Below are 12852 nucleotides of genomic sequence, written 5' to 3'. Positions count from 1 at the left end.
CACTGTAATAAATCCTTTCTTTGGCAGAGACTCTTAAACAATATTGTGGAGTTTCTTTTTTAAGTAAAATAAGGGGAATAAATCAACACATAAAAGCTCAGGGGCCCACAGGGGACATGCAGCTACTACAGAAAATCACATGGGGAACATTATTAACTTTTCCCAAAGTGCAGCACAGCACCAGCAATCGTCTGAGTCGGGGAGGTTGTTTCTAAGTTAGATTAATGCCTTGGTAAAATGCTATGGTTAAAACATTGCTGCTATTTGTGCTTGTGCAGTCGACATGACTTTCAAGCATGATTTTCTAAAAGAAGAAAAAACGCATATTGGTTCTATAACAGAAACATTAAAACATACACAAGTGTGCATGTACCACATGTGTAAATAGGTCTGGAGAGAACAGTTAACTGCAAAGACAAATAACCTCTCCACAGCTTCTGCTTTGTTGATAACAGCGTTTCTCTATTTTGTCACCCTAACTCAGTTAAGTGCTGTTTAGTCCTAAGTATATGCTAAAGGCTATTTCATCATCAAATTACAAGAAAAAATAAAAAATAATAGTCCAAAATATGTCAAGGCGGAACAGACGGATGTTTAAAAATAGAAATGTTCTCCTGGGTATCATGTTTCCTCTGACAGTGCATAACATAGATGTGTGTCGGAAGTGGCAAATTTATTATCTCAAACTTGTGTGACATACAGTCATTCTGTCTTAAAAGTTTCATATGTAAGATATTTGCAGGATTAAATGGTAAAATGTAAAATAGTTAAATTTGTGCACGCAATGCGATTTACCAAGCCAGGCAAAAAAACACCTTTGAAAGGAACGTTATTTTTTGATTTTGCTTCAATCATTGTTAATCATTGAGAAACACCATGATTAAATATAGCTGAACATTCACAGCCTCTGCATTCTAAAGAATTGCAACATTGACATTTATGCCTTTTTATTTCCCTCTTGTCGCCAACATTACATTTAAACTGGGCATTTCCTTTTTCTAGGGATGCACGTCTCTGCAGTGCTCTCCTTTTGCAAAGGCATTTATGTCTGATCAGAAACAGTGATGCGCCTGAGCGTCGTGCTACAGCTCGCACCTCCTGCACAATGTGTAACAGTTCATTTCAAAAAATGAAGGGAAGAAAAAAGAGGCACTTTTAAGTGCCTTGGTTTTCTGATAAGCCAAATGTTATTTTTGTTATATTCAGATTTATCTGCTTTAACTCGAAAATACTGTTCGTTCATTTGCCTCTCCCACTAATACCCATTTTGCGCTTGCATCCGTCTTGCTTTTAAATCCAAACTCTCTGTGATGTAAACCAGTACTAGAACACGCAAGAGCTTGACTTATATACGACCGCCTCCACAAGGTTTGCACCTGTCATCATTCACACAAATATTCTTCATAGATCACCCACAAAAACGCTCACAAACCAAATGTGCAATATTTTGGAGCGAACACGCAATTTAGTACTCTTTAATTGGGATCTTAGTAAATCAGACCCTAGGTGTCAGATTAACATATTGCTCCTTTAAGGCTGTGGCTGAATCTCTACACTTTTTGACTAGCAAACACACTGTCATAATAAGTCTACTTTGGTGTCATTATTGGTAAGTGTATGCAGGCTTATAAAAGCAGACAGGTTGAATATTCATGGCAATTTTTGGCTAAATGCAACGAACATTAACAATGTTTAATTGTTAATGCTGCACATCTGTAGCTATGTGTGTTTTATGGATTATTGTTTCTTATTGCAGTAACTTTAGTTTTGTACAAATGAAAGCCTTTGAATTTCACAAACCCTTTTTTTTTTGCCAATGAACTCTTCATTTATTGCATTTCTGGTTCATTTCCATAAATCAAACAATGGTAGGATGCATACATTGATGGAATAGTGGTTTACATGAAGCACAACACGAAAAAGCTTCTTCAAAGACAATACTAATTCGGATACATATTTTAATGTTTCTAGTTCTTATTGTAGCCTTAGGTCATTTTGCAGAGAGTAACACAGTGTTCCTATGAGGAATGAAGAATGAATGAAGTTTTTCCTTTTTCTATTTCTGGTCTAAGAGTTATAAACAGGATGTTGTAAACAGGATGTGAAGATTAAGAAAAGTTGAAAGTAAATGAACGTGTGTGTGTGTGTGTGTGTGTGTGTGTGTGTGTGTGTGTGTGTGTGTGTGTGTGTGTGTGTGTGTGTGTGTGTGTGTGTGTGTGTGTGTGTGTGTGTGTGTGTGTGTGTGTGTGTGTGTGTGTGTGTGTGTGTGTGTGTGTGTGTGTGTGTGTGTGTGTGTGTGTGTGTGTGTGTGTGTGTGTGTGTGTGTGTGTGTGTGTGAGAGAGAGAGAGAGAGAGAGAGAGGGATAGAGAGAGAGAAAAGGCCTTGTTGATTGGACCATTCAGTCCCATGTTGGACAACTCACCTCCCATACCTCATGGCTCAGCAGACACACATAAAGACACACACTCACACGCACACACATACGCACACACACACATCCACGCACATACACTGACAGATCTGAACAGATGGGAGTCTCAGCGGTGGTTGATGGAGGGACCAGTGTATCACACACACATCCCCTGCCCTTGGGACACACACACACAATACACACACAATCCTTCTGTCCTTTAGATAAATCCACACACACTAATTTCTGCAACACAGGGATAAGAGACCCTTTAGAGTGTGTGTGTGCGTGTGTGTGTGTGTGTGTGTTTAAGATTTTTTTTACATCTTTATTTAGTGCAGAGAGCAGTGGATAGGGGTAGGAAATCAGGGATATACATTGAGCAATAACATGGCAAACCACCTCTGGTAGGGTCATGCATCATAACCAGCGCCACATCTTATGTAGGGGTTTTTTCCTCATTATTTCTCCCTGAAACGTACAGCACTAAACTTTTTCACACATCAGATGCAACAACCCCACTTCTTTTTCCCCTTTCACATATTTTCACTCTCTCCACACATGAAATAACTGCTGTAAAAAGATTAATTTCTTTTCTCATTTTGGTGGCAGCACAGTGGGCGCACATCAGTGATTTTAAAAAAGTTCATAGCAACAAAGAACAGTGGTCAGAGTAGTTTTCTGGTTTCAGGGGTGAATAAAAAACGTCTTCACCAGCCTCCTATAATATCAAATCTCTGTCTACATGAATCCTCCACCTAATTTCATCAGTTATTTACCCAGAGGAGTAAGTCAAGTATCATCCTGACAACATGACATCCTGGGTTTAGTTTCAGGCTTTTTAAGATTCTTGTTCATCTCATTTTCTGTTCTTGGAACAGTCTCCAAGGATGTCATTTAAACTTTCAGTAAAATCTAAAATCATATATGGGGATTTTCTTTTAGCCTGCTCTTTAATGAATAACAATATTCAGAATTAAAGTGACTAAAAAGACGAAAGAGTATTGGGAATGGTATTCCTGAAGGAGGATGTGAATTTGAACCTCAGCCCCCACTTGGAGAACTATGGCCTCCATACATGGGGCATGCACACTGGACTACTAACCACTGGGTGACAGGCACCCAAGTAAATCTTGATCTTTGCAACCATGTGTGACCAGTATCTGATCACGTTTGTGTTTCAATACTCTCATTTCAAGTGTCAAAGAAGTGTTACCTGCTCCTCTTACTAGAGTGAAGTTGTGTCCTATTCAAACATGGTTCCAGAGAGTCCACTTGCATTTATGGTAAAGGGGTCTTTATAGAGCCGCAAAGACAGGAGGAAATTTTTTATAATGCCACACTCACTCAAGTAGCAGTAAGAGTTAAAATAAAAAGGAAGTAAAGGGAAAGAGTGAACACAAACTGAGATCATTAGAAGGGAATGGCTACTGCTATTGTTATTCTAGCAATGCTTTTGTACTGACCGTCAAGGTCTGAGTCTTATTTTTTTATTCGACACTCTGCTCTCTTCCCACTTTACTCATGTAGCATGTAGACCTTGAAGAACATTGTTGCTATGTTCTTGTCTTGTTGTTAGAAAGTCACATGCAAATGAGAAAATGAAATGAAGTAGACTGATGAGCTGTTTACATTATGATGTAATTGGCTGCGATGGATTGTGTAATATCAAAACATGTCCTCACACAACGTTCAATCGGTTATCCAATGGAATAAGTGCTACAATTCAAGGTCAAACAACATAATTGGCCAGGTGTTTAGATTCAGGTGGGAGCTTTTCACTTTTAAAGAAAGCCTCCTTCATGCAGCCTGACCCTCCTGCCCCAGGCTCAGTGAAGGGAGACCGTAGTCTGCCCTGAGTTTTAGCTAGTGCCCTCTGTGCTCCGAACATCAAGCAGTAAACCCCGCAGTTTGATGATAAGGCCCTACAGCTGCCTCGAGGAGGTCACCCCAGACTTTTGGCCCTGGGGAAACAAAGCTGGGAAAAAGAAGGGACAGACAAGTAAGATGTCTAAAATAGTTCTAAAATAGGGGAAAATCACAGGAAGGTGAGACAGGATATGAGGTAGAAGGAAGAGAAAGGTGGGGGCACTGGTGAGACTGAAAACTGAGCAAGATTTTGTTGTGATTCTCCAACCATTTACCACACTTGCCCTCCTTTTAACCTTATGTAAACAGAATACTGAATGCATGTTAAGGAGGAAGCGTAAGATAACAGGAAGTGTTGTGGAATAATGTAATCAGGCAGGCTGAAAAAATGTTGATACTGAATGTGTTAGTTACATTTTCACACACAACCTTTTTTTTTTAAGCTACAATGTCTTGCAGAAGAATATTGGGGCATATGCTGGCCTTTTTCTTCTGTAGGTTTACCGATACAGAATCTGTTCATTCCTCTTGATAGGTTTGTTTGATGGACTTGTCGTGGCACAAAGGGAACACATCAAAGACACGCATCATTTTTGCTCTCTTCACAACTCCACCATTTTATCCTACTTTTTGGGTTTTCTTCTCAAGGTTGCAGTTGTAAATTTCTCCCAGGTGGAAGTGTAGTTGTAGAGGAATCTAGCTGTAGTGTAACTGTTGCTGTAGTGACCCTGTAAGCTTCCCAGTCTTTGCAGAACCTTAGCCTGTGACTGAAAGCTCTGTGAGTTGCTGACACACTCTTTTTAGATATGAGGGGATGTCAGATGTCTTTTTTTCTTTTGCAAGCCTTAACTTCTTTTTTTTATGTCTTCTCGTGTATGGAGGGCCTTAGAGCAGCAGGAATGTTTTCACTTTATTGTCATTTAACTGGAACGTTGTTTTTTTTTTTTTCCCCTCAGTTATCCGAAGTGCTTTTGTTAGCCAAACCTAACACCATATCTGTGGTGTCAGCTGCTTTACTTTGTTTGGCAAATAACTACCCTTTGTAGAAAAAATTCATTCACAGACAATGTTGCCTTTGATATATATAGTTGTCTTTCATTTCTTGAAGCAGTGTAGTTCTTGAAACAAATTAGTTGCCTTTATTAGGAAGAAACATTAATGCTATTGATGGAACTTCAGACCATACAGTCACAAGTTTGTGTTTCCTTCGTATATCCAGCTGCTGTATACTTCTAATTCCCTTCCACTCCTTCTCATTCAGTTCCATTTATTTTTGCATTGTGTTTCTCTTTTGTTTTCTTCTGTCATACACTCGTCTTTATTTTATCTATGGTACACAAACAGCTCAGGACGAGTGAGAACATCCAAGCAGAACGCTTCTGAATCCAGTGGTTCAAAGACTTTTGTGTGCAAGGCTGTTGTTCAACTTTAAGTCTTAAAGTTAAAAAGTAGTTTGTTTGTTTTTACAGTCTGTGCAAAGCCTTTCATTTCATGGCAATGCTCTGTGCAAAGTTAGGTAATGGCTTTCTGCGTTTGTTTTTTGAGGCATGACTTCACAGAGCTCTGACCTCAATCCCAAAACCTTTGGAATGAATTGGGACAAAGACTAAGGATTTAGCCTTGGCCCAGCATCAGTCATTTATGTGGTTGAGTGTAAGAAAGTCCCTGAAACCAGGTGTCAAAATCTCATGAAAAAGCTTTAAAAACAAGAGTTTTGACTGTAGAAGTTGTAGTAGCACCGATGGCTGTTATAATTAATTCATCCATCCAGAGAGCAGATCCATTCCAATTTGTGTATCCATACATCTGGAAGTAAAAGGCGGCTTTACATGTCCTGTCCCTGTTGAAAAGGACAGATAATTACCGGTATGTGTAATATGACAAATCTTTTTTTTATTTGTTGTCACATGTGCATGTTTGATTGGACAGCTCAACCCTTGAGCCACTGAAGACAGTTTGTCTCAACTTGAGTTAATAATGTGATTGTGTTGGTTTAACTTGTTGTATGTACTAGCTTGTATATACATTAGTTGTTGTCACTCAAAGTACATAACTCAAAGACTTAAGCCTAAAGAGATCTATTCATATGGCTGAGTGTAAGTGAAAAAAACAATAATTCCTTGAATTTTTGCGAGCTACTTACAGTGTGAGCCACTTTGTCAGAAAACATATATCCAACAAGCCTTTGCATTTTCACCTGTTACATTTAAGCTTTCTGATTGTTGTCTGGACTTCTGATCTAATTTCTCCCATGAATAACCTGTATGATCTGGGGCTCTGGTTGCCTAGTGGTTAGTGCGTGACATCCATGTACAGACATTTTAGTCTTCCAAGCCGGAGGTCCAGGTTTTAATCTGACCTGTGGCACCTTAGTCATGTCATTCCCTATTCTCTCTTTACCCTATTTCTGACTTGGTCCACCGTTTTATCTTTAAATAAAGGCCAAAAATAAACCTTAAAAGAACCCGACAGATCAAAGAACAGTGTTTTAATAGGGAGTATTTTCAGGAGGTTATCACAGTAAGAATGGAAATGCTGGTCAATGAAAAAGTTTGAGAATTAGTCACTGCCATATTTATTTTATCTAAGTGTATGTGTCTGTGTGTGTTTCCTGAGGTTGCGTCATCACTGATTTCCGTTCAGTCAGACAGTATAGCCCCAGGCTGTTCTCTTCAATGGTGTGTCTGGGGAGAATCAGTTTGTTCGATAGTGAAACAGTGTGTGACTTTGTGTGTATGTGTGTAATTGTGAATATTTCTGTGGAAAAAAGAAGATGTTTTTCTTTCACGCTTTCCTCTGTTTGTTTACCTGGCACTTCTTTATAGTGTCTGTCTCCTTCAGGATCATGTTCCGTATGTTGACTTTGTGTTGAAAACATGAGTGTTTGCTTGGGTGAGTTTTGTGAAGAATGGGGATATTTGTCTCCCTGGTTGTTTAGATATTTACTGTAGCAGTTTGACACAATATTTTGGGTGTTATATAGAAATATTCCATTCCAGTCCAATCTTACCACATTTGTTATAAATCACTTTTTTATGTCATTTCATCTTGATGGACGCCATTCTTTTCTGAGTTATTCTCTTACTGTTTATTCTCTTGTCATCTAGATTTTGTGTGTATTTTACATTTAAGTTCTTAGGAACGTTTTTCACTTGCTGTTGAGCGGTAGAGTTGGTAGTCTGGAAGCATTAATCGTACTGTTGGACAGTTTGGTCACTTTCTGTTGCAACCTCTATCATCAGTGTGTGAAGGTGAATGGAATGTTTGAATGTTACATGAGTGTGAAGTGTTCTGAACCGTCAGGAGACTAGAAGTCTGTCTCGTACCAATTCCGGTTAGCTGTAGCTAGCTAGAGCTCATTAAGTTACCATTAGCTCAATGAGTTGGTAAAAGAGATTGTCTTGTCTCTAGCTCTGCTATTACACAGAGGAGCTGCATGATGTAGACATTAATAACCTACGACTTTATTGACTAAAGCAAATAGTTGTGACCTGTTAGAGATGATATAAAGAAATACAGCATTATTCAAATTGTGAGTTAGTTACTGATCCAATGAAATGTAGATTCTTGTCTGTTGTTCTAACTTAGCCCTGTTTAATGTTGAGTTTTCACACAAACCCGATGTAAGGATGGAATAAGCAGTGTTAGCATTAGCTTAAACTCTGGTACCATAATATCTGCCACACATGGGGGGAAAGCAGGAAAAATAGTTGCCAGTCATAAACCAACCTTTTTTAATACGACACCATAAACACAAAAGACCAATGTTAGCTTGAAATCTGATACTCTGGCCTTTACATTTTGGAAGTAATCATGGGTTAATACTGTAGGTATCAGCTGTTAGCCTATTGGTAATGTTAGCTCAAATGAATACTTGAATTCCTTTGCTGTTTTTGGAAAGGCATATTCCTACAGTCCCTTCCACGCTGATGAGGTATAAGCACAAAGATTGACAGGTCATCTGTACATTATTACAGTCAGTAGCCTAATCTCTGTTTGGGAGATATGGGAGGTTTAGCGAAAGGTCAGTGAACATTGATTAATACCTTGTTTTTAAAAGATCTTTAGCATAAATCTAGTTCAATGCAACCTTTTTATCAGTACAGAAATATGTTTGTGAAGGGTAAATGTTTCACTGTGTGTCTGTCTTTAACATGTGATAAGCAAGACCTGACTTTGATGATATTCCAGGGAGTCGTGCATCACACAGCTCTGGCATTTCCAAAATTACTGTTTGGCCCAAGGTGGGAGCAGCAATTACCCAGCAAACATTTTAATAACCAGCCATATCTCACAGACTGCTGGGGGGGAATAAAATGAAACTAAGAGCACATATCCAACTATCCAAGCTCTACAAATTTGTCTCCAGGGCCAACAGTTTGCAACATATTGGATTTTATACTGTTTTGAGTTGCTTCAGAACCAGTTTGCCCTCTAGCCTTTTTTTGTGTGTGAATAAAATTAAATTACTGAACACTGCAGGAGTCACTGACACATTTGAACCTTCCTTAAAAAATGGGGCACCACAAATGAAAAAAATGAAAAGCAATGGAATTTATCATATTGTTACATAAGAGACTTCAAACTAGTTCATTCCACAAAAGCCACACTTCTAGCTCCTTAGGAAGAATATAATGAACTGCAGTTCAACGTAAACAAGTAAGGTTGTCAACCAAGGTTTGCGTGGTGCAGATAATTTCAACACAGTGAAACTGCTACTTGACAGCAATGCTTTTAATCCTCTTCAGTGGTTCCAAAATGCACTTAATGCGGCTCTGTTCAAGATGTCTGTCACCTAACCTTTTATGTTAATGACTGTGTGGGGCTGTAATATAGGAGAACATCCAATTTAGACAGACTTTTTTTCTGGTGCATGGTAAGATAAAAAGCAGGCAATGTTTTACTGTGATCTGCTTTTAGGAAGCAACCGGTTTAAACTGCAGAGCAAAATTCCGGCTGTAACAGTTTTTGAGGTCTCTGAATGTGTTGACCTTTGTGCTTGATTCAACAAATACAGGTCAGGTTTTCAGTTATTCATTTTTTTCCTTCTCAGATCATTTCATTTGAGGATTTGAGGAGACCAGGGGAGGCACACATTGAGAGACAAATTGAGAAACTTTGTTGTTGTTCTTGTTAACCCTTTCTTTTTTGTTGTTTTTAATCTTTTCATCCATTAATGTCATCTTCATTGTCAACTACTATACCCCTTACCATTCACTCCTCATTCTAAGCGATTTAGATTTATCAGATGGATTAAGATTCCTCCAAAATCTGTGTTCACTTCAGATTTGTTTGACAAAAATATAAAAGGGGCGCTTCATGGCCTTCTGTTTATATAGTGTGTACTATTAGCCTGTAGTCCTTCAGTGGTCCTGGTTCAACTCTGACCCTTGGTACTTCATAGCTACCTCACTTCATACCCACTTCCTTTTCTCTATCTGCTGTGAATAAAGGCTTTAAACAAATCTTAGAAAATAAGGTTGCTTGAGCAGTGTATTGAACATTACTGTTTTTTTGTATAAATGTCAATGTGTGTTTGTTTTTCAGAACATTCCAGCACTGCCTTGTGGTAAAGCCCTTTACTCATACGAAGGAAAAGAACCAGGAGATCTCCAGTTTTCTAAGGGTGACATCATCATCCTGCGACGCAAAGTGGATGACAACTGGTACCACGGCGAGCTCAACGGCTGCCACGGATTCTTGCCCGCCAGTTACATCCAGCTGCTGCGTCCCCTGAGCCAAACTCCGCCTCAGGGAAAAGCACTGTATGACTTTGAGGTCAAAGATAAAGACCAGGATAAAGACTGTTTGGCCTTCAGCAAGGTAACAAAACACACAAAGACATGTGCTGAACACACACAAACTCACTTTAGGACACAATTGTTCCATGTCAGACAACAACTCTGGTGAAATCAAATACGGATGAACAGATCGGAAGGATGATTGTACAACAACATCAGCACAGAAGTCAAAGAGAACACTTTATCTGTGTTGTAAAACCAGGCTGCTTCTTTGGAGGCCAGTAATAATTTATCACCACTGACTCCACTCTTCAGACTGGTTCTCCAAATGTAAACCACAGCAACTTCAAACAGGAAAAGTACATAGTCTGCATACCCAATAGAACAGTTTTCTCCTTTTAGTTTCTTCTGCTTCTTTTCTTTAAACACGCCGCTGTCTACTATTCCGTGCTGCTACGATTGTTTAACCTTGCCTTAAGGAAAGTCACTTCTTAAAGCAGGGTTAGAAATTCTTCATACGTACAGTGTAATGCCTCTTCTCACTGTAAGAAAACATTCATCTCTATGTTGATATAGTTTTATTAGTTCAAACGTGGAGTACATTATCTCGGCCTATATGCTGCACCGCTACCTTGTTCTTCAAATATGAGAAACATATGTGATGTGACAGTTTTCATTATTGCCAAAAAATTAAAGAATGCAGTTACTCACAACTCAATACTTGTGTTTGTTACATGTCGCCTTTTTAATACAAAATGCCTCCTAAAAGCATTTTATTTTATTATTTTATTATCATCCTGAGGGGAGGTGGCAGTGAGCTTGGGCTTAATTTGAAAATGGTTATTGTGAGACCTTAAACCTCATACCAATCATCCAATTTATAAAATGTGCGCATGCCGAGAGAGTTTGTTTACGTACAGTTATTTTTCTTATTTTTGTCATACATTCAGATGTTTTTTACCAAAAATGCTCATATCCGATAACCATGAATTTGTGATTAAGTTCACAGCCCAGGGTGCCTGCTGATGTGCTGACCCTGGATATGAAAGCATGTTTCACTGACTCTGGTTGTTTGTTCAAGATTTCTCTGGTGGGAATTCTGAAATCAAAGTACCGTAAACATAATGACTCTCCTTTAAGTGCAGTCAAAGCGCAACCTTCACCTATACATCTTAATGGGTCCTTGTGTTTCCTAGTGAGAAAGATGGCAACCAAGACCCAAAGATGTTATGTTAAATATTATTTGGTCTTGTCATGAAAATTAAGTAGAGTCCGGCTGGGTTGTGGGTCTTGAATGTGGGCAGCTTCTGCTCCTCTTTACCAAGGTTGCTCTTTCATTAGTGAAGTGTCATGCTGCTTTTACTGCCAGTGTTACCCTCACTTTGGAACTATTAAAGATGGTCACGTTCAGTATTAGAATAAATTATCCATGCTCCAAATGTTCTCAAGTAGCTGACTGACCCGGATGGCATTTGGTTTTTTCAAAGTTAATTCAAAAACACAAACTTTGGTTGGTTGGTTGTTCTATGAGCTGTGATAGATTGATGGATGACAGAGTTGTTGACATCTCCAAATCATCCCCTTACGTCAAAGTGTCAGCAGAATTATGCTTTGGAGAGGATGGAAACAGAAAGATAAAGACAGACGGGAGTATCCAGGATGGGCTTTATGTTAACAGTGATTTGTATTCCGTGTACTGTTCGGTTCTTCAAAGCTTATCATTTTGTTCCTGCTGCTACACAGACTCATTTGTACGACGACTGAACACTCGACACATTGTCTCACTCTACACTCTGAGTGTTTCCGTGGAGAGAAAGATTATTAAATTACAGAACATTGTACCCTTCACTGTAGGTGTTTGCCTCGTAGTCGTAGTCATACACTAATACCATGCTCTACATCCAGAATAAAAGACTATGAGGAGATGTTCACGGTTCACGTTATTTTCCATTTTTTTAGGGCTAAACTTATCAAAAAAATAAAGATTCCAGCCTACACAAAGCCATACACTCATGGAAACTCATGCCCCCTGTGGTGTGCTCTATGCGTGTTGTCATGCAGAACCAGTGTGTGTGATATTGTTTTCTCAGTGTGAGAGGTAATTACTCAGTATGACTAATACATAGTCATTTCCCACCATTATCGCTGCCGTCCCTAATGGTCTTACTAAGACCTTTGTGTTCTTATAAGGAGCAGAAGAACAGAGGGAAAGTGCCTCTTAGTGAAATCTGTGGGTGGATGTAGTGAACAAGGACATACCATGGTTAGATGAGTGTTCACTATAATACTGAGAAAACAATATGTCCCCCAAGAAGTCCTTGGAAATGTAATCTTCATGCTCATTTATGTCTTGCTTGTACGTTTACACCTCACACCAACAGTTTTCAAACAGTTGTTTTTTTTTAACATAAAGGGACAATATGTAAGGTATTTCCTGAATGGAATGACAAAATGATCTTCCTGTGCCTTAAGAAAAAAAAAATGAAGAAAACATGCAATGTTGAAGTGCTGGCTTCTCTAACAACAAAGCAGCAGATGCATGTCCTCCTTCTAACTCTCGATTCCAGTGGGAAATGTTTGGTTTTTGTTTTGACCAGAGAAGTAGGCAGCACAGCCGTATTGCCCCTCTCCTTCCAGCTTGACAGGCAAACGATAAACCAACAGGTGTTGAAGCAATGAATGCGGACAAGCGAACTGGTTAAGATGTATCCGATTCTACCCGACCGAAAAAGCCTCAGTATTTATTTTAATGAGCAAAGTGAACAGAAATGTTGTCAAACTAGGAAAAATATTGTTGATGTTTTCGAAAGAAGGAGGTAAGAACACAGAAA

At 38.9% G+C, this 12852-nt stretch overlaps 1 protein-coding gene and 1 long non-coding RNA gene across 3 annotated transcripts in view; one reads left to right on the top strand and one right to left on the bottom strand.

Annotated features, from left to right (window-relative positions):
* The window catches only part of LOC306832794 (E3 ubiquitin-protein ligase SH3RF3-like), a 294881-nt gene that overhangs the window by 62273 nt on the left and 219756 nt on the right, over positions 1 to 12852 (top strand). For both annotated transcript variants that reach the window (XR_013780262.1, XM_079357768.1), the window contains exon 2: positions 9828 to 10103. Coding sequence is in view for 1 of the 2 variants with exons in the window: in XM_079357768.1 (XP_079213894.1) it covers positions 9828 to 10103 (276 nt within the window). In the remaining variant the exon portion in view is untranslated. The remainder of the gene's footprint in view (positions 1 to 9827; positions 10104 to 12852) is intronic.
* Positions 1 to 12852, bottom strand: part of LOC306832807 — a 159943-nt gene that overhangs the window by 28721 nt on the left and 118370 nt on the right. The window lies entirely within an intron of this gene.

Source organism: Symphodus melops (assembly GCF_947650265.1).
Source record: "Symphodus melops genome assembly, chromosome: 12".
Lineage (NCBI taxonomy): Eukaryota > Metazoa > Chordata > Actinopteri > Labriformes > Labridae > Symphodus > Symphodus melops.
The sequence above is the reverse complement of the archived record's forward strand: the minus strand, read 5'-3'. Positions and strand labels throughout refer to the sequence as shown.